The following is a 21,709-nucleotide window of genomic DNA, read 5'->3' on the forward strand; positions in this document are numbered from 1 at the left end:
ACTCTGTCCTGACATTTTTCCTGGGGTTGGTTTTTTTTTTTTTTTTGGTAAATCACAGTAACCAAATGAGGCATAGGAAATGTTCAACAGGAATTTGGGTGGTGTCCAATTTGAGAGCCATTCATCAAACATTGGGGTAATTGCCCAGCTCAGTGTACATATTTTAGCATGTTGATATTTTGCACTTGCTGAAAGTCTTCTTCGGGAATAAAAGGCAGGGTAATCTTAAGCCTGAGGGTACTTTGATTTGAGAACAGTTAGGAGTCCTTCACTATAGATTATGTGTCAGAAAATCATCTCTTAGATTCGAGTTTAGTAAAGCAAACTTAAAGCCTTTATGGGAGGACTGGTACAGGCTAAATGATGGGTTCCAGTGAAGTAGGGGTAGCCCAGTGAATGACTTGGTTTATGGGCAATAACTGTGTAAGAGTATGTCAAGCTCTGACTGAAAATGACTGTGTAGGTAAAGTGGCTGGAAAGCCAAGCTGCTGCTCTATTGCAGTGCTGGGCCAGGAAGCAATAAAATCTTAACTCTGTGCCCCAACTTCCACCACACTACACAGGGTATTGTGACTTGTCACAGGGACTTCTCACTGTTGAGGAGTCCAAGGTCAGATTGGTTATAAAGTTCTTTTGTCCTTGTAGCCTGCAGAATTGCTTTAGAAGGGCACCTGCAGCTGCCCTGGTTTCCTGCTGCCAGTCCCAGGATGTCAGTATTTTATGGACATAAAATGGGATGAGCTGCAGAGAGGCTGTGCAAGGCACCCATATTAGTAGCTTCTCTTTTTTCCTGATGTTCCTCAAGGCTTGCCAGAGCCAAGAGTTCTCATTGTGTAAATCATGGATCCATAGAATGGCTTGGGTTGGAATGGACCTCAAAGATAATCTAGTTCCAATCCCCCTGTTTTGGGCAGGGACACTTTTCATTAGACCAGGTTGCTCAGAGCCCCATCCAAGCCGGCCTTGAACACTTCCAGGGATGGGGCAGCCACAGCTTCTCTGGGCAACTTGTGCCAGGGCCTCAGCACCCTCACAGGGAAGAATTCTTTTCTAATATCCAATCTAAACCTACTCTGTGTCAGTTTGAAGCCATTTCCCCTTGTCCTGTCACTCCATACCCTTGTAAATAGTCTCTCTCCATCTTTCTTGTAGGCTCCCTTCAGATACTGGCGGGCCACAATTAAATCACCCAAAAGCCTTCTCTTTTCCAGGCTGAAGAAACACAGTTCCCTCAGACTTCCTCACAGGAGAGGGGCTCCATCCCTCTGATTGTGTTGGTGGCCTCCTCTGGGCTACAGTAAACCACAGTAGATTTCAAGCTCAAGCACAGCCTTGAGTTTAGAATGTAGATACACGCTTAATGACTTCTTTTTACATCTCTTGTGTGTGTGAAACACCCAGAGTGTGCTAAAGTCAAGTGAATTGCATGAGCAGAAACAGGAGAAACCTTTAAATCAGACCTTCCCCTGCAACACTCCATGCACATGAAGTTAATGTGTCTAACTAAAAGACAACTCCAATACAGACTCACAGAAGAGATTCTGAAATGGGGGGGGTTTTTTGTGGAATTTATGCTGCTTTCCTCTTTCTAGTAAAAAGTAGTAACAAGACAAAGATAAGGTGGATTTAGTTACCCTGGGCATATGAACAGTAGACAAAATTGTTAAGGAGATGAATGAAATCATAAAATTTTTCCCTGAAAGTTGGCAAATTGAAGGGCAATTCCAAGAATATGATACAAGGGGAAAAGAGGAACAAAGTCTTTTGAACCATTTTGGATGATGGGTGGGTGGAATGGAGTTAGGAAAAACACCTGTGACAACCTTCAGCCATTAGTCACTTAGGAACCATGACTGCTGCATTCCAAAGGGATTACAACAGCAGCTGCTGGTGCTTTGCTGTGGTGAAGGTGAGACTGGCAGGTACCAGTTTGGGATGCAGGCCAGTCTGAGAGAGGTTCTGGTGGCTCGGTGAGTACCACTGTGGGCGTGCCTTGCAGAGGTAAAGGAGGTGGTTGCAGCCAAGACAGAAAAAGTGTTCTGAGACTTAATTACGTATGTGAGGAGCAAGGAAGAAGAAAGGAAATAGTCAAATGCCAGTGGGAGCAATGTGTAACATCTGAGGCAATCACTGTAAGTACTGAACGCCTGAACTTAAGAACTGGTCGATGCGGTTTGTCACTAGGGCTGTGTGTGAAGATCAGGTAACATCAGAGGCTTGTGGCTCTTATGGTTTCCAAGGAATATGAATTAAGGAAAAGAGAAAAAAACCAACTGAAATAGCTCTGGAGAGCAATCAAACCCATTTGAGGTGATTCCCGGAACAAGTCTTGACAGCCTGAACATCCTGGAAACTTCCAAGGGAAGGAAGAACTGCTGAATTATAATGTAAGTGGAGATGTGCTGTGATAGATACTGCTGCCTAGTGGGAAAAGCTTCAGTGTTTTTCTTTGGGATAGGGCTGGCTGGCATGACTGTCATATTAGTAAGTGCTCTTAGTCTTTGTAGTACAAAAACAAAGTTTCTCAAAAAGGTACAAGAAGCCTTTGTAAAATCTACCTTAGAAACAGCTGCTGGAGCTTAACTTGCTGCTTTTTTAGTTTGTTTTTCTTTCACTGTAACTTAAAATTCAGACTAATTTATTTTTAAGTCTTTACTGAGTGCTAAAACATGATCACTGGGGCTGCAGAATCTTAAGGAGATAATCCTCTTCAAAACTACATAATTTTATTACTTGTACTCTTTTACAAAGTGATGGTACAAAACCAAAAATAAATACATTCATAAATCCAAAAAGAAATATAGTAAGGGTTTTTAAAACAGAAAGGCTTAAAGTTTGTGCTGACAAAAAGTACTCAAAGTTATTAGTTTGCAAGTTCTTTTTGAAATAAAACTTCTGGGAAATACTAATAGATGGAGCTAACTTAACAGGTAAACAGATATTTGTTTCTAGTGGGAGCTTATAATTTTATATGTCAGAGGGTAGTGGAGATAATATTAGACAAAAAAACCCCTCTGAAACCAACCCACAGCTGTTGGACAAACCCAGAAGTGATATTAACCAACATGGAAGTTAAGTCATCAGGAAATGCTCCTTTTCCCTTCAGACAGCTTTTACATCCCACCATGCTGCCCATTTCCTCATCCTTAAAGATAACTTATTCATGGCACACCTATTATCTTTGTAGGAAGTTCTTTTTGTCTTGGGATTCAAGAGCATGCATTTCCTCTGAGTAAATAATTTTGGTATCTCCTCCCATAATTACACCCACGTTGAGTAGGAACTCTGGCATTAGACAGACATATATTATAGGAACCAGTTAATTCGTTTGACAACTTTACAGGTATTAATAACAACTGCTAAGTACCTCTCCCTTCTCTCAAATTTCAGCTGACAGCACAAAAAGATTGCTGGGTTTGTTCTTTTTATGATTGATTTGACTTGGACATCCTTGAAGAACAAAGTGGAAGTTGTATGCAATTCTCATAAGCTGAGGGAATGGCAGGTGAGTTCTGCAAGTCATTTGTTTCCCTTCAGCAGGTACTTACTCAGGGCTGTTTCCTCAGGATTCATGCCCTGTAGGTATCTGCTCAGATTTCTTATCTGAAGGATATTTTACCTTGTAATTTGTTCTTGCACTTCCTTTTCAAAATTTTAATGTTGTTATTGTTAAGACTTGTTTGAGAGTAATTCTTGAGCTAAACAAAGGATATTGGGATAGGGAGGAGAAAAGAAATTTTCATTACTTCAAAAACCACCATTTTTAAAATGCTTTTTCAGAGATGTGTTATGATTGGTATTAAAAAAAGTTTGTGTAATCCATTCTAATGGAGCTGTGAGCATGGAACCTATAGATGGGAATTCAAAGATGCATTAAAACCCTACCAAAGGAAAAGAGTAATGACAGTATCTCTGCTTTTTCAAGGTTAAAATGAAGATGATTATTGAGCTGGGCAATTGCAAAGCAGGGTTCTTCCTCATTTAATGGAAAAAACATTTACAAATCAGCTCTGCAGGGAGAGCAGCAGCTAACTGCAGTTCACTGTTGTCCCATTATTCATACTAAAAATTCTCCTTTTCAGTCCATCAGTACTTTCTCACATTACCTCTTTGTGGTCTTAAACTACCAAAAAACCCTAGTTCTTCCTTGAATTTAATTATAACACTTTTTTTCATAAATTAGTTTTACTTTTATCGCTTCTTCAAGGATTAGGTGTAAATTGTGGTTTAATATGCACCTATATTGTTTCAGATCTGACTTAGTATTTCACTGATAAGCTCCATGGTGTGCTCTAGAAGCTTGTTTGAAGATCCCTACAATAATATTGCATAGGCATTAATCCATCCTTTCCATCCTATTCTTTTTGTTGTTATTATTGTTTTCCTTTGATTTCCCTTTAAAATGGTGGTGGTCATGTGCCCCCATCCTGTCCCCACTCCCCCCACCCCCAACCTCGTTGCATTTATGATACTGACATTAATAAAAATTACTTGGAGGAACCTTCACCAAGGTACTTGCCCTGAGCATTTGTCAAAACTTGAAACACAATGCTCCAGGTGTATTTTGTAGAGTCTCCCAGGGCAGATCCAAACACAGAAGGTGCTTCTCAGCATTCCCAAACACAGCATAACTGCTCAGGTTTGAGCATGGCAACAGAACAGGGAAGGGAAAACAATCTTGCAAGGAAGATCATATACATATTTGCTTGTCATAAAGGTAGTTTAGCATTTGAGGTGTCAGGAACCACTTCATGGGGTTTAAACCACAGCCCATAATAACAGCAAATGTGCAGGAGGACACGGTATGAGAGAACTCCAAGCACACTGCAGGTCAGAATTCTTCTGTGACATGAAGTTACTGCCTAGATCCAGACAGACAGATTGATTTGTCAAAAGCTTCAGCATGTCCTCAAATACCTCTTGTTCACCCATATAAGACAGATGATCTCTCACTATGCATTTTTCCTTGCATCTAGGCCAAATGGCATCAGAATCTAAGCAGGAAAAGTAAGATGTCCTAATTGCCATTCCTGTGATCCTAAAAATATGTATGTTTAAAATGTAGAGGGGCTACAGGCCACTTTATTTGGTGCTGATTATGAAATGACACCAATTTGCCCCTGTAAATTTTTTTTTAAGTCCAGTGGTAAAACAGCATCCAGCACTGTACAGGAGTATGTAAGTACTCTGTAAGAGGGCTCTTTAACAAAACCCAAGGAAAGATTTCTATTACCGACCAATAGACTTAATTTAATGGGGCATCTGCTTTTTAGTTGTACTTCCTCCCACAAGAGGTAATTGCTCTTAGTAACCTCATCATGCCACTAAACAGCAAATGACCTCATGCCAGTTGCTTCTTTGTGACTTCTCTGGTGTTTTACAGATCTGACCCCAACGCACATCAGCTGGCAGCCATCAGTGAATGCAGCCAACCACCACACCAACAGATATGCCAACACCGAGCTGACTGTGAGGCGAGGACAAGCCTTCAACATCACCCTGTACTTTAACAGACCAAGGCAGAATGGGGACAGCCTAGGATTTGTCACTGAAATAGGTAACATTCCCATAGCTTAATCCATCGTCAGAGAATTATAATCTTTATTCCTTGCATTTGTCTCCTTATTCTATTTAGGGAGGCAATTTTTCTGCATGTATTTTTAGTGCTTCCCGCACCCCAGAATGCTCAGTTTCAAGTGTGAGGTTAATGTTGAAACCACACTCTGGAATGGAAACCAGTGACTCCTTCTTTCTGGCAGGGCCATCCCCCTCGGAATCTCATCGCACAAGGGCTGCATTTAACCTCTCTGAGGGAGGGGGCAGTGGCTGGAGTGCTGCCCAAGGACCCAGCGATTCTGGATCCATGAACTTTACAATAACCAGCCCAGCCAATGCTGTCATCGGGCGATACAACCTCACCCTCCGGGTCACCTCAGGGAACAAGATCTTCTCCAGATACCTGGGCCAGTTTGTGTTACTCTTCAACCCTTGGTGCCCAGGTAGGTGCCAGTGCCTTTGCTGTCGAACACAACTGACCTTGTTGCTTTCCTACCTGCACAGAGCTGCTCCCTCAAGCTGTCTCTCTTTGGGTCACCAGCTGCTGCAATCTCAGCTGTGTGCTCAGAGATCTGGTTTCATTACACTAAAAAGCTGCTGCCACCACCCCACCTCCTTTTTACCCTAACAAAATGTGCTATGGGGTTATATCATAGACTCTTCAGAAACAAGCAGATCACTTTTTCTGTAGACAAGGGCTTCTCTGGGCAAACTGCTTCAGTGCATCACTGCCCTCTGGTAAAGAATTTCTTCCTAACAGCTAATCTCTCCTTTCTTAGGTTATAACAGTTCCCCCTTGTCCTATCACTCTCAGTCCATGTAAAGAGTTGCTCTCTCTTCTTTTTATAAGCCCCTTTCAAGTACTGGAAAGCCTCAATGAGGTCTCCCTGGAGCCTTCTCTTCTCCAGGCAGAATACCCCCAGCTCTCCCAGCCAGTCTCCAGAGCAGAGGGCTCCAGACCTCGGAGTATCCCTGTGGCATCCTCTGGAGGCTCTAACAGGTCCACACCTTTCTTGTGCTGAGAACCCCAGAACTGGATGCAGTGCTCCAGATGGTGTCTCATAAAGGCACAGTAGAGGGGGAGAATCCCCTCCCTCAACCTGCTGCCCACCCCTCTGGTGATGCAGCCCAGGATGTGGTTGGCCTTCTGGGCTACAAGCACACACTGCTGGCTCCTGTCCAATTCCCATATTTTTCATTTTGGGCTGAAAATGGACAACTCTTGTTGCTCCATGTTTTCATTTCTGCATTTCTTCTGCAACATCCTGAGACTGCAAATTTCTAACCTCATATTTTGCAACTTTGCAATAGTCTAGAAACCTGGGTTGGCCTGAAAACATGACACTCTAGAGTGAAGAGAACTCTAAGCCATCCCAGTGAGTAAACAACTTATATGAGAAAAGTAGCCACACTCATCCACTACTTTTTCCCTTGACCATATGTTAGTCAAGAGCCACTAAGGAATACGTCAATAGCCAAGATGAAAAAAGCTGCTAATTAGCCCAGCAAGTCCTGGAAGGCAGAAATAATTATACAAATATGTTCAGGAAACTCAGACCATCTCTGCATAGACAGTCCTGAGGGGAAAAACCTCCCCAGAAGCCCCTGAAAAATAATTTGTGTGTAACTTGTAATTGAGGGAAACCACACTGGAGGGACAGCAATATTTGACAGCTCCTGAACTGGAACACCAGCATAGCAATGGTACCCAAGAGACCAAACTCTTCTCAGATGAAAACTGAGAAAAACTAAGCTGTGCCCATTACAATTTTAAACGAATGATTTTGTGGAAGAGTCCTCCAGATTTACCAGATGATGCAATGACTACTGACAGATAAAAGGGAGTATCCTTAATGCTGAATGGAGGATGCTGCTGAATAAGTTCTGCAGAGTTGGAATAGCTCCCTGATCCTGAAAAACAGGAACAGATTCAGTTTGAGGGTATGTTCCCACTACTGTAAGTGTCATAGCAGAAGGGAAATAGGAAATTTATTTTCTGGGCAAAGGATAAATGGCAAATCTGGTCTGTAGATAGGGTTCCAGGTGGGAGGTTGGGCTTTAAGCTGGGGAATACAGAAATTAGTTCATCAACTGTAATAACAGAAAAGAACTACTTATAAGAAAACAGTCAGGACCAGAGAAAGGAAAAGCACTGGATTGGAGAAAAGCTACTAGAGAGTGGATCCTTAAGTGTCATCTGAAAAAACACTCAGGTCAAATAGTTCATCACTGACTTTGACATGCTGACATTAAACAGCATTGTCCATGAACAGATGGACTGGGACAACACACAGAAATAACTGGCTGACCTTAGAGACTGGAGAAGGTGAGAAGAAATAAGATATAGTAATAGGAAATAGAAGACCATACCTCTAGGGAGAAATAACAATGATTTCAGTGACAGACTTATCATCTGGAAATCATGAGGAATGCAAAAGCCCTTGTTAATCAAAGAACAAGAACCAATGTGAAATGGCCCTGAAAAAGGAAAATGCAATCTTAAGCTGTGTAAGAGAAAACAGTTAGTCAGATTTAAATGTTAATGCCTTTGGATGAGATGACAAGAATTAAAACATGTTCAGTGAAGGGTTACTAGGATAAATGAACACATGAAAAACCTTTTGGACCAAAAAAAAAATATTCTAGTTTAGCAAGCTATAAAGGTTTATTGAGAGTACATAAACCTTAGAAAAAAGGAAATGTTCTTCAGCTGATTATACAAGGACATTTAGATTGCTCCGAATAATCAACTCACAGGGCTAGAAGAATCTTAGAAAGTCATCTAGTCTCACACCAGGGCTCTAAGGCAGGTTCAGTTCAGCACTTAGGTCATTCCTGACAGGTCTTGAATTCCTTCTTAATGACCAGCCATTAGGGAAGCTCCAGTACCTCCCCTGGCAATTCCCTCCAATTAAACACAAGCCATTCTATTAGAACTTTATCCTATTAACTAACCAAATCTTTCCTGCTTTGACTGTAGCATATAATTCCTCATCCTACACATGACAGACACCAAGAATAGATTTTATTTCCCCCTGCCCCATTCTCTTCACAAGAATTTCTGGAATTGATTACAATGCTTGCCCCATTCCTCACCCCCATTTTTTCCCTACCTAAAATAATTCTGAGTTAATTCATACTTCAGATTTTCAGGAATGCTGAGCATTCTCAGTGCTCCTCCCATTCTTTCCAACTGGCCCACACCTCGAAGTGCAGCCCCTGAAACTGCACACAGGTCTCCATGTCCATGCTACCCCAAAACCTCAGGAATCAACAACGATATTATTTTTAAAAAGTGTGGACAACAACCACAAAAATAGATTTTTATCACATGATACAATTTTAAAAATAAATTGCAATCTTTTTATTTGCAGGAAGGGAAGGATGGGAAGTTCCTATAGGAAGGTAAAGAAGTTGATTCAATAAAATAGAAAAACTGATCTTTTTGTATGTATTTCCTGAAATCCTGAACCTTTCAGAAAATATTTTTAAACATTATGGAATTAAAAGCAAAGCTAAGCAGATATTGCTATCTAAAGAGTGACCAACCTAAACCTCTGTGGGAGCCAATGCTTTCATAGCAGCTACAAACTGTGCCATAAACTTGGAAAAACAATGAGGAACAATGAAATCCAAGTGAATGGCTGAGCAGGTTATCCCAGTAACATTCCTGATAGAACTTTGGATCAGTCAAGCAAAAGTCTTCATTTAGGAATCTTAAAACAAGGCAAATACATCTGGAAAAGAGAGAAAAATGCCATCTGTGTGGCTCCTTTCAAATATCTGTTCCACTTCTAACTACCCTGAGAAGACAGAAAAATGTGGTGAGCTAGCCTGGACTTTTCTCCACCTTCCTCACAAAAACACAATGTGCAGATAGGGGACATTTAGATAATGCACAAGGATATCCTAAAAGTAGGGGAAAAAAGTTAAGTAATATAATATGGATCCTTCTTTCATCCCCCCACACCTCCCCTGGCCATATACAATAACAGACATTATCACTGAACTGTACCTGTTCATGGAGCTGTAACAATTCTATTTTGCAAATAGAAGTTTTCTCCTTGCTAAATCAAGACAAAAATGTTTCTGAAACGTTGCTGGTATTCTCAGCTTTAAGTCTGCCCAACTTGGTTTTCAGGTGATGATGTCTACATGTCCAATGAAAATGAGAGACAAGAATATGTTCTAAATGAAAATGGAATAATCTTTGTGGGCAATGCAAGGTACATTGAAGCAAGAGGGTGGTATTATGGACAGGTAAGTCACAAGGAATTCATCTGGCCTCTCATTCTGCCTCCAATAGCATTTCTCTTATCATTATTTGCTGTTAATATAACGACTGTACAAATCTGGGTAGCCTTACTTGTGGTTTGCTCACAGTGTGTCTAACAGTGTGCCCCACTGTCCCTATCACCTCCGTGCTGGAATATCTCAGAAAGGAGGAACTGCAGTAGAAAATCCTTTAATTCTGTTTGTGAAACCACCCATTTTCTTAAAAAATTATCTTGTCTATTCACAGTTTCAAGATCTTCTAAACATCTGCCTCACCATGCTTGATCTGAGCCTGTACTATCGTCAGGACCCAGCCATGGATGTGTCACGAAGAGGAGATCCTAAATATGTGGGCCGAGTAATCAGTTCTATGGTAAGAAATGGACAACTTAACCCAAATCCCACATGAGAAAGCAGAAAGCACCACTGAGACTCAGCCACCTGCATCCTAAGCAATATAATAAACTAGATATAGTGCATTACACACAATTATTTTCGTGCATTCTGTCCATTGGCTCCTTTTTAGATCAATGGAAATGATAACGACAATGGAGTTCTCCTGGGAAAGTGGCAAGGAAGTTTCCACTCGCATGAGAACCCATCCAGATGGGATGGCAGCGTGGTGATCCTCAAGAAATGGCGTCAGGACAACTACAGGCCTGTTCAGTATGGCCAGTGCTGGGTTTTTGCAGGTGTGATGTGTACAGGTAAGCTGTAAGAACACAGGACTGGGGTGAAATTGAGGCATCCGTGACCTCCAGTTTTATCAAAACCACAAAGCAATAATTTCTACAAGAGGAACAGTGCTGTGAACACCACTAATGCTGAAGAATCACAAAATATTTAGACACTTTGTTTCTCAGATATTTGTAATCATTGAACTAAGGCTGTGTGGGTTCTGTTGCATTTCTTGCTCGTTTGGTTTTTTTTATAAAATATATTTCAGTTTTGAGGTGCTTGGGGATTCCAACTCGTTTGGTTTCAAATTTTAACTCTGCCCATGACGTGGATAGAAACCTGAGTATCGACAAGTACTATGACAGCTCTGGAAGGAGTCTTAATATCAGCAAGGATTCCACATGGTAAATATAATTTCTTCCATCTCACCAACAACAATAGAGAGGATTTAGGAGACTTAAAAACATGAACACTAGTAGTACAAAAGCAACTGAGTGGGCAAAATGTAACACAACCATCTAAATTAATACTGCAGACATCCATTTGGGAAAAAACCAACCAAACAACATACTTCATGATGTTCTCCCTCCCTGCCCTGAGGTCCATACCTCAAAAGCAGGCAGTAAATCTGTCCTTTGAAAGAGGTACTGTAACTTGACAGTTTGTGTCTCAGTTTAGAGTTTAGAAAAATCTGTTAAAAATTCACTACACTTCTCCAATTGGAAGTTTGCATGACTCTGTATTACTGTGCTTTTTAGACATTGTTCTTTGTCTCCAGGGATTATCATGTCTGGAATGAAAGCTGGTTCATTCGCCCAGACCTGGGAAGATCATACAGTGGGTGGCAGGTTTTAGATGCAACTCCACAAGAACAGAGCAGAGGTAACAGCATAAGCTCTCAGCCTGACTTAAGAGTCCTTCTCCAAACTGAGCACAACTAATAAAGTGTAACCTTTTTTTTTTCACATTTTAGGAATTTTTCAGTGTGGCCCTGCATCTGTCTTAGCCATCAAAGAAGGTGAAGTAGACCTGGATTACGACACCTTGTTTGTGTACTCAGAGGTGAACGCCGACTGCAACAGATGGATTGTATACAATGATGGAACTAAGAAAAGAGTTTATTGTGATACTGAAATCATTGGCAGGTCCATCAGCACCAAAGCTGTGGGCAGCAATGGCCGTGTGGATGTCACTGCTAACTACAAATATCCAGAAGGTAAAGGAATTATCACAAATTATCTCCTATTACTGCCTACTGAATCCTTGGTGCTGGGAAGCTAGAATGGGTAACCTGCTTTGTTTGAGCATCTCTCCCCTGCCTTCAGAAGGTATTTCTGCCAGTGTTCTCAGACTACTTTCTTAATACAGTGCGTGTTATATTTCTGGTTTGTGCATTTAGTAGCTTCCTTATTAAGGGAAAATACAAAATATACTTTAGTCCCTTACACAGAAGTGTAAAATTTAATGCATACACAAAACAGGGCTATAAAATACATTTTACTACCCAAGGCAGACAAATCCTCAGGGTTTCACTCCTCAGTGTTTTAGTGCAACCATATTTAATACAGAGGCTGGCTGTTGTCAGATAAGCAGAGTAGCACTTAGCACACAACTGCATGTTCTGACCAGAGAAAAAGAAATCTCACATCCTAAACAAATACAAATGCATCATATTTCATTTTAGTGATTTATTCACCTCGTAACCGTATATCCCTTGTGAAAAATCTGAATGGAGGCTTAATGAAGATATGGGGAGCTTTTAAGTACTGCATATTTCTGAGTGATGCTGTTACCCTGTATTGGTCTGAAAGCCTTTACACAGAGGAAGTGCATTTGCAACAGAACTAGAATTTTACTTGGTTCTCTGCTTCCACCAGGTTCTTCCGAGGAAAGACGAGTTTATAAAAAGGCCTTGGCTAAGATACTTGGAACAAGTGTCACAGAAGGACGCACAGACTCCCCCGAGGGAAGACCTTCAGAGACAATGAGAAACCCTGGGATCGCTGGGAAATTCAAGCTGGCCGAACCTCCAGTTTTTGGCAAAGACATTAACCTAATCCTGGTCCTCAGCAACCTCTCCTCTGACCGCAAGAGCGTGAGGGTGGACATGAGTGCCTCAACCATCCTGTACACAAGGAGAGCAGTGGCAGAGATCCTGAAGGCAGCCACTTCTGTGGAGCTTGGTCCTAAACAAGGTAACTTTTAATGTCCCTAAGGAGCCAATATAGCTCTCTTCCTAGCCTCGTGAAGGAAGAAACATCAGTATCATACCTATATCAGCTTTGTAGTGCATCTACTCATTCCACCTCTTCATAGCATGGTTTATGAGTACATTTTCCATTATTTTTTTCCCTCTGAAAACTTTTACTAGTTCAAGCATTAATTGGATGTCTCATGAAATGTTACATAGAAGGCTACACTTATGTTATAGTTCCAGAAGCAGCACTATACATATGTGTATGTGTCATGGTTTCTATATGTATATATATATGTGCGTGTGTGTGGTGATTATTACACAGGAACACATCTTACTCTTAACAAATAAAGAAAATTTGATGCGTGCCTTCTGGCACTCAACAGGCAACACATGAAAAGAAATCAACTAGGAAAAAGTTTAAAAGTTAAAGTGAAACTCTGTCTCTCTTTTGAAGAGTCAAGACTATTGAAATTATTATAGAGATCTTTTTCATCCCCAGGGGCTACAAAGATAAACATTTTTTCCATACACAGCAGAAAAGTTGTAGGACTACAATGAGCAGCTGACCAGGTCACTTGAAAAGGATCTCTGTGAAACTTGACCCAAACTTTCTTCTCGACTGAGGTAAAATAAAGAGGATATAAGGACGGAATAGATTAAAATGGTTATACCTCTAATCATTAGAAATACAAAGGGTCAGGAATCCAGTGAAATGCAGATGAGCAAACTCCCTCAGTTTCAGGCCAAAATCCTCTATTCAAAACTGTAAGGGTCAAATGGGTTAAAGTAGAAAAAGGTCACCAGAAGAGGGAAATACACAACCAGTCTCACAAGAAGGAAATATAAACAAATTCCACTGCCATCATTTTTCTCTTCAGTAATTAATAAAACCCCTCACTATAACTCTTTTCCGTAGCTTTCTTTGAAAATATAATGGTTCCTAAATATATGTCTGAATTCCAGGGAAGCAAATCCGGGTAAAGATCCCTTATACTCATTATGGAAGATATCTGACTACTGACAAAAGGATCCAAGTCACTGCTTTGTGCGAAGTCATGCGCACACACGGGCTGAGGCTGCTGGTGGAGAAGACAATCATTTTAGAGGACACAAACATCATCATTAAGGTGAACAATTTTCTCCCTGATGTTCTGAACAGACACTAAAAGATCTGGAGCTCAGATCTTAAGATGAGAATCTGGGGATAAATGCATTACTTTTAGGCTGCCATTTCAGATGTTGTTCCAAAATTCTGCCTGCTTAAATTGAGAAAGTAAGGACATGAGAGGCCAGTTCTGAACCTTGGCCTGAATCTGCCCCATTTTTCAGAACAGCTCTGTTACCTTCTTTTTTTCCCAGTCACAAGCCACTGCCTTATGTTCCACAGTACTTGTTTTCATTCCAAGTATTGGCAAGTGTTTGTGTTGTCCTTAAAGAACTTTGCCAAAATACAGATTTAAACCCTTAACTCTAACCAGTGCTAGAGCCAGTTCATACTGTTTTAGCACTTTAATCCTAATCAATGATATGCCAAAAAAAGAAAAAAACTACTCAGCAACCCAAAGATCAGACAGGTTTCATGGGACATGTCTGTGTAGCCAGGGCTCTATTTCACTGAAATTATGCACAAAATACTGCAGACAGCTTGACAGCACTATTTAGCTAAGCCACATCCAGCTTCAAACATTAGGAAAGCTAATGTTTGTCAGCTAAATGCCACTTGCAGCTCCACAGAATTCTGACTCCAGGAAAGTGTAAACCAGTGAATGACCAGGAATGTGTTTTGTCCTTCAGATCCCTCGGAGGGTTGTAGTGAACAAAGCTGTGTCTCTGGAGATCTCCTACGCCAACCCCCTCCCGGAGCCTGTGAGCCGCTGCGTCCTGCTGGTGACTTTGATGAACCAACAGGTCAAGATAAAGTAAGTAGAAGCTGCAGCATTTACTCCCTGCTTCCAACATGACCAACAGCATGTCTAACTTCTCAAACAGAAAGAAAAAAATCACACTTGAATTGTCTTTTTTATATTTTCTATTTCTGAAAACAAAAATGCCACCAAACATACATACGATTTCTTAATCATGTGGTGTTTTTTCCACATAGAACTTCTTTAACAACTCAAACCTGCTAACATTCTTCTTTTCTGGGAAAGCAAATGCACATGTCAAATTATTTTGCCTCTCTGCAGTTTATTCTACAGTTTGGCTTTCTCTTTCTATTTTCATATACAATACCCTGACACCACAAAAAGATAACTAGGCTAAAGCAAACAAGTCAGACACTCCCCTTGGTTCAGCCCAAACAAAAAGTTGCTCTGTTGTCCTTTAAAGCAGGAGAAAATCATGCCTTTTCAAAACATAAAAGCAAAATCTTCTGTTATTTTTTCTCTTTTCCTCTGGACTCTGCTGCTTTATGGATCAGCTCAGTTTTGAGCACTAGTTCGTATTTCCTAAAAGCATCTTTTATTGTAAGACAGCCTGACTTGCTTTGGCTGTGGAACTATTTGGACATAATAATCCATAAAAACAAGGAAAACATTATTCCAGTAAAAGACAAAGCCAATTTAGGCCAAAAGGAGATACAAGCCAAAGCACAATGGCCATTAGAAAAATCATTATTGCCAAAAGGGATATTAACCAAGCAGGCATTGGACAGAGCGCTGACCTTTGACATCAGAGTTTTTCTATTGTGAGTTTGTGTTGACTATCCAAATTTGCATCCAGCCCTAAGATGGAACTGTGACATAGCACCTCTCTTTTCCATAATTCCATTTGAGAGTAAAGGAAGATGGTACTGTCCTTTCTCATTTCTTAGCCTACACAATGCCTCAAACCCTAAGTAATTCTCAAAACCCAAGGCTGGATCTCAAATAACTGTTGGGGCTTTAGATATCCTTCAGTTCTGTTTCTTGGGAATCTCACAAAAGACAATGCAAGCCTGAACAACATTCTTTTTTTTCTTTTTCTGTTCTTGTGTTTTTCAGTTTGGCACGACTGGCACCGAGGGAGAGATCAAAAATTTATTTTGAATTCACACCTCGGAGGGCTGGGCCCTTACAGCTGCAAGTAGACTTCTCTTGTGACAAATTTTCACACGTTAAGGGATTTGTAACAATTGCCGTAGCACCTGCATAATGTGATGGAATCAACTTTCCATTTCAGCATAAACACAGCAAGATACTCTCCTCTGTACAGGAACAGTGATGACAGAAAGGAAATTTGCACAAAAATTGGTGACCTCTTACATTGCAATAGAATCAAGTCTGCTTTCATAGTGCTTAATTATTTAGTCTCTAATTGTATTTCTCTTCCCCACATTGACTAAAGAAAAAAACGAAGCCCCTTCTTTGTAGAAATAGTTTCACTGTTTTCAAATCTCATTCTGTTAAGCTCCAAGTTTTGACTCTTCCCTCATCATTAATACAATCTCTTTTCGACCACATTCTAATTGTCAGCAATAAATAAAAATCATTCTCAACTGTATTGTTTTGTAATGATTTATACATTCCATGGGAGTATTACAAGAAATCACAAGACTAAGGCAAAGTTCTTTTTTCTTCATTTCACAAGCCACTAACCTAGAAGAGTGGAACATTTCCTGCATTGTTTACCTAATTTCTGTATTTTGTGACACCTGTAGTTCCATGAATGGGGAGGAAAAAAGTTTAGGAAGGCTGGGAATAGTAATGCTTGGGGTCCATGGCAGTATTTCTGTAGCCTGTGGGCACAGGCCTGTCACAGAGTGGAGAACACATGTACATATTCAAAACAGCAACTTAATTCTTATGCAGCCTGACAGAGTCCCAGGCACCACAAAGCACGGGGAGAGTTTTGCAATAGTGTGGCAGCCCAGCAACACAGGGTAAGTAGCTCTTTTTGCCCACCACTGTAAGGTCACTGAAGACAAGGAATACGTTTGCCTTCAAACCTTCCCTGTGTGGCTCACTCAGGGCAGCCCTGACCCCACACCTGTCAGTGTCTGCAGACAGAAGCCCCTTTTGTGGGTTCCCAATCCCAACATTTCCAGGTACGAGGTCTCCCCTGAAACCCACTTGCAAGTAGCTGTAAGGGTTCCCTGTTCCTGCAGCCGCTCCAGCACTGCTGTGACAGTGACTGACCAGGCACAGGAGCTGCCAGATCACCCTCAGAGCAGGATGTGGGGCAATCGTGGTGTGCAAACAGCTCTGCCAAGCCTGAACATTTATATTTGCTGTGTGACTTACGAAAAGTTTAAAGCAGAATTAATAAGCTGAAAATTCTGAACCACAGAGCTGTCAGGAGTTATGGATATGGGCATTTTTGTGTGACAGGTGATAGTATTTCAGAGCCTGAGGGGTCCAGATATAATCACAGATTTTTACAGCAAAAAACCACAAAAGAAACCATAAAAAACCACTTTAGATTCCTTTTTTAAAAAACGTATTTAAACTGCAGGCAATTAATTTGCCTTTCTGGTTCCCAGCAATCTTGATATGAAAGTGGAAACAAAACAGAAAACAGAACTGAAAAAAAGACACAAGGCAGAAGGTAGAGGTGAGGAAAATAAGAGATCATCCCTTTTCCTGACACACCTCACTCCTCATTACAGTCCACTGGAAGTCCAGAGCAGTCTGCAACCTACTCTTGGGACAAATTGGCAGGACATGTTTTTAGATAAGCTGTGACACACGATGAGGGAGGAGAGGGCAGGAGGGAGCTGCAGGAGCAGAGAAGAGAGTGCCTGTAATTACAGTGGGCAGGGCTCACACCAGAAGAGCAGCTCTGTGGCTTCCTCCAGGGCCCAACCAACCTTGCCATGCAAAACATCTACTGAGAAACTGTGGGCATGTATTAAAATACGTGCATGTATTATGAACACCAAACTACAAAGAAAAATTATTAGAAGCAGAGGCAGCCATTAAATACTTCTCTTTACTTAACACAAGTTCCCAATCACAGCTGACTGCACAACAATGCCCCCTCCCCAGGACGTGTTGCTCCTTACAGAAGAAATGCAGATTATAGGTAATCATGTGAGAAACAGGTAATGAGAAGGAAGCATTATAGCAATGTTGTGGCAAAGACAGAACGAATTATATGCAGTTATGTGGAAGATCTTCAGACAGATCTGTCTTAAAAAAAAGAAAAGAAAAAGTGGGGAAAAAAAGCTACTGGCAGTAACAGTAATTATTATAAATCGACTTAGATCACTCACTCCATGTCCCACATAGCTGTGCTGTACTATAGGTGTATTTGTCTATACTTGCCCTCTGTACATACAGTCCCCAAAAACCTACACTGACACAAACAAAACCATCCAAAATTAAGTTGCTTCTGCCTACTTAATATTTCCTTCATTAGATCAAATTTGGGATGCTTTCCTCTCTAAAATACCAGAATACTGATTGCCATCTTTCCTCAGTCATTCACCAGTTTTACATAAGGATAATTGGAATCAAGATTGTGCAATTAAAGCAGTCATCAGTGGATGCTCACGTAGGATATCACTACAAAAACAGTAACTACCAACCACAAGTCACACCCAGCTTGTATAAACTCCAGCCCTTGTAGCCAAGTCCAGTCCTGAGCCTTTCATTGCTGGTGCTGGTGGAAGAGGATTTAGAATGTTCTTGCACACTTTTGTAACCATAACCTGAGCTACGCACAAGTGTGGAAAAGAAGAAAGAATCCTCATGGCAGGTAAGTTCATCCAGCCTGATGGCTCCAGACATCCCTCTTCCAATCCAGATGAGCAGTATTTACTGAGGAAACAAGATAAATTACGTCTAGCTGCTCTCTCAGGAGGCTTTGCTTTTTTAGGTTGTGTATTTATTGTTTTTTCTACTAAAACTGATTTTCTTTTTTCTTTTATTATCATGGGTCTTGAACATTTTTTTTTCCAGTAACACAGAAAAGCAGAGTAAGAAAATATTTTTCTATCATATCAATTAACTGCTCTGTTCAGTGCTTCTGCAGCCATCTAATCACTGTTGGCTAGTGACTGGGGCATCAAACTGCTACATGGAAATCCCAGGCTCTAAGATCAAATGAAGTCTGGCCTCAGAGAGGTCACTTGGTGGCCTCTGGACTCCCAAGAGGGGCTCTGCCAGCCGAGTGCTCTTTGTCTTCATGGGATTGCACTCGCTGTGCTCACTGTGATGCTGACTGTAAAGATCTCAAGTTAGACACATATACCATGGAATACTCACACACAAACTCTATCTACAGTTTAGCCTAAAGAGGTTTTCCTGTTACAGCTTCATCTTTCAGTCAAGATCAAAGAGAACCCTGTGTGCACCATGATCAGCATCTTCAGCAGTGACCACTGGGCTTTTCCTTCTGAGCATGCTCCCAATGTCTGTCCAATACAGGATAGACACCCAAACAAATTTTTAGAAGTTTTGGCCAGTTGTACACTGACAGAATTCTAGAAAATAAGTTTTCCTAACAGGCACTGAAAGAAGAAAAAGAAATTATAAGACTGAAATTAAAACTGTGAAGATCAAAACAAGGATAAATTTGAGGTTCATGTGGACAAAAGACTGGCATCAAGCTTTACTGTACTCTTGCCCCATATACAGAACTTTTTTTCTGATCTCCTGCACATATTCTCTAGAAATGCTTGTGTAACCATGAACTTTGCAAGGCAAATCAAACTATTAATGCAGTAAATTGTTAGAGCAAACCAATGCTAGCCACTGCTTTCTTTATCTTTCCTACTTCTGCACACTTCCCCTCTATCTCTGTTGGACATCCTGTCTGCCTGTGACATTCTACTCTGACAGCCTTTAGCAGCACTGTTTAGGTCCTTTAACATCAGTGTGTCACTAATACCAAGCCCATGGCCATTAAATCCCCTATGCCATGAGATTTTTATTTGCAGGTGTGCAAAATCCTCTCAGTTTCCTGCAGCCCTGCACAACACGTGGTGCCACAGAGCCTGGGCATTCAGGATACACACAGATAAAGTGCAGCAAGGCAAACTGACTCCTTTTCAAACCCTGACCCCAAGTCAGTTTCCTTCAGAAACACCTTCTAAGTCACTCTTAAATTAGAGGACTTGATATTAGGAATGATGCTATCCATAGGTCCCTTTCAATTAAACATGTTTAAGCCAGGAAAATGAAGTGATGATGCAAGCGACACGCTTTCCAGGCATTTCACATCATGTGACTCAAACACCATGCTCCTGCCAGTGGAATTTTTGTCTCCAGATGACACATCTGAAGCAAGACCCTTAAATAAAAACACTCACACACGCTTATGCACACAGACTAGAGGAAAGTCACTTGCTCGAGGCCTTTACTGCAGCCTTGGAAATGCACATTTCTTCCAAAAAGCTGAAGAATGAGTACAATTACACCTTTATCAAGCCTTCACAGAATGTAACTGCGTGCTGCAAACACAGCAGAAAACTCAAATCTCACCTTCTCTATTATTATAGTAGAATCCTATGGAATCTTTCAGATATGAGCCTCTTTCTTGGTTCAGTGAAATGATGGAAATGTTGCTTACAGCACCATTATTCTGCACAGGGTTAACAAGCTCTAGTCAGAGCAGCAAGTTTTCCTCAACTGAAACTCCTCTGGAATATCATACTCAGAAAGGGCACTTTCCAAACAGCTGTTTTCATAGGGGAATCTGCTTTTTTGTTTGTTTGTTTTTGTTTGTTGTTGTGGGGATTTTTTAATTTATCAGGGAGAGAGAAAGCTTGAAGCTTTTGTAATCTGAGCTTCAGTGCCCCATCTTCAACATTGGGCAACCTATCATGATACAATAGAGCAACCCATAGCACTGCCTCAAGATATGCCACTCCTCTGCTTGTAATCTTTTCCCAACAGAGTGTGAAATAACACCCAGCTTCAAGCTACAAGACTGTAAATTAATTGAGATACAAGATATGTGAGAAGATAACAAGCAAGTTCCACAGTAAAGATACCAACCTTCACTGTCAGGCAGTGTTTCCAGAATCAGCCTTGCACTTCCTAATGAGAGTTTTAATACTTCTTTCTGTAAATCTGTAAAACACTATGGGAACTAGATATCACCACAGAAAAAGAGCAGGAACATGAGGAACAGAACAGTCTCTTCAGACTTTAACAAAGTCTTATCTACACACAAAAGATTTTGATTTTTTGTTTAACTCAAAGACGAATTCTCTGAATTTCAAATTTTTGAATGTTTTTTCTCTTTCTGAAAGAAACTGACAGAAAAGGTAGTTTAGTTGTTCATCTAACTCCCTGGATTTTTTTTCAATTTTTAATAACAATGGATTTTTCTTTTTCCCTATAGCACATAATGGCAGCTATACATAAATATAATAAAATTAGTACATTAGACACAATGAAAAGGTGTGCAAGTCGGAAGGACAATGTTTTTAATTAACATGTCTTGTGTCTTTCTAGCCCTAAAAATAGGAAAAGTCAACTGGCAATCCAAGCTAAATAAAGCTGCACATCACACCTCTGATTACAGCAGCACAGAAGTAATCTTGAGGAGAGGGCAGCCCTTCAACATCTCTCTGAACCTCAAAACAACAGTGCAATCTTGGGACAACTTCACCTTTATTGCAAGCACAGGTAATCTCCCCATGGCACTCATCTCATATCCAGGTTACGCCAGCTCCAAAATACTTGTGCCTTACAGGTCTACATGGCCCATTCTTGAAACATTAAGCTTTGTCCTGTTTCATTCAGGATTCATTGTCCTTTTAGACTTAGGAGTCTCCATTTTAAGGTTTGAGCTATACCTTAAGGCAAGAGGCAGGGTAATAATTAAAAGAAAGGCAGCAGCCACCCTCATTCCAAAACCATGGCTGTATCTCTGCTCCTAAGGACATCCCTGCAATACTTCACGTTATCTTCATTCTGGTCCCTGAACATAATTCACCTCTACCTCTCATAAACCACCATTCCCAGCTCATCCATTCTCTCTGGCAGGACCATCTCCATCCCAGCAGACCAAGGCCATATTTACCCTTTCTGAGGAGGGTGCCAGTGGCTGGAGTGCAGCCCAAGAGCCCGATGA

At 40.9% G+C, this 21,709-nt stretch overlaps 2 protein-coding genes across 4 annotated transcripts in view; both read left to right on the top strand.

Moving 5' to 3' along the window:
- Nucleotides 1–1,951: 1,951 nt before the first annotated feature.
- Nucleotides 1,952–16,186, top strand: LOC103617216 (protein-glutamine gamma-glutamyltransferase 6). 3 transcript variants are annotated; one of them, XM_017733144.1, is made up of 15 exons: nt 1,952–1,970; nt 2,185–2,387; nt 3,391–3,505; nt 5,384–5,557; nt 5,760–5,999; nt 9,698–9,816; nt 10,079–10,204; nt 10,358–10,538; nt 10,778–10,913; nt 11,288–11,391; nt 11,483–11,725; nt 12,387–12,704; nt 13,670–13,833; nt 14,501–14,625; nt 15,688–16,186. In XM_017733144.1, the coding sequence occupies exons 3-15, from the start codon at nt 3,499–3,501 to the stop codon at nt 15,836–15,838; spliced, it is 2,088 nt and encodes a 695-aa protein (XP_017588633.1). In that variant the 5' UTR covers nt 1,952–1,970; nt 2,185–2,387; nt 3,391–3,498; the 3' UTR covers nt 15,839–16,186. The 3 variants fall into 3 exon arrangements, with proteins under 3 accessions (XP_017588633.1, XP_008633711.1, XP_017588642.1); XM_008635489.2 differs by lacking the exon at nt 1,952–1,970 and having other exon boundaries at nt 2,001–2,387; XM_017733153.1 differs by lacking the exons at nt 1,952–1,970; nt 2,185–2,387 and adding an exon at nt 2,001–2,132.
- A 2,041-nt stretch (nt 16,187–18,227) lies between these two features.
- The window catches only part of LOC103617226 (protein-glutamine gamma-glutamyltransferase 6), a 14,270-nt gene continuing 10,788 nt past the window's right edge, over nt 18,228–21,709 (top strand). Inside the window, exons 1-3 of the mRNA XM_017733136.1 lie at nt 18,228–18,382; nt 21,088–21,261; nt 21,622–21,672. Coding sequence (XP_017588625.1) covers nt 18,376–18,382; nt 21,088–21,261; nt 21,622–21,672 — 232 coding nt within the window. The 5' untranslated portion in view covers nt 18,228–18,375. The remainder of the gene's footprint in view (nt 18,383–21,087; nt 21,262–21,621; nt 21,673–21,709) is intronic.

This window comes from Corvus brachyrhynchos, unplaced genomic scaffold (assembly GCF_000691975.1).
Source record: "Corvus brachyrhynchos isolate BGI_N302 unplaced genomic scaffold, ASM69197v1 scaffold10, whole genome shotgun sequence".
Classification (NCBI taxonomy): Eukaryota; Metazoa; Chordata; class Aves; order Passeriformes; family Corvidae; genus Corvus; species Corvus brachyrhynchos.

What these genes read in the sequence shown, in the direction of transcription:
- LOC103617216 (XM_017733144.1), top strand. An exon ending in CTTCAACCCTTGGTGCCCAG is followed by an intron (nt 6,000 to 9,697) that starts GTAGGTGCCAGT and finishes CTTGGTTTTCAG; the next exon opens with GTGATGATGTCTACATGTCC. An exon ending in GGAGCTTGGTCCTAAACAAG is followed by an intron (nt 12,705 to 13,669) that starts GTAACTTTTAAT and finishes TCTGAATTCCAG; the next exon opens with GGAAGCAAATCCGGGTAAAG.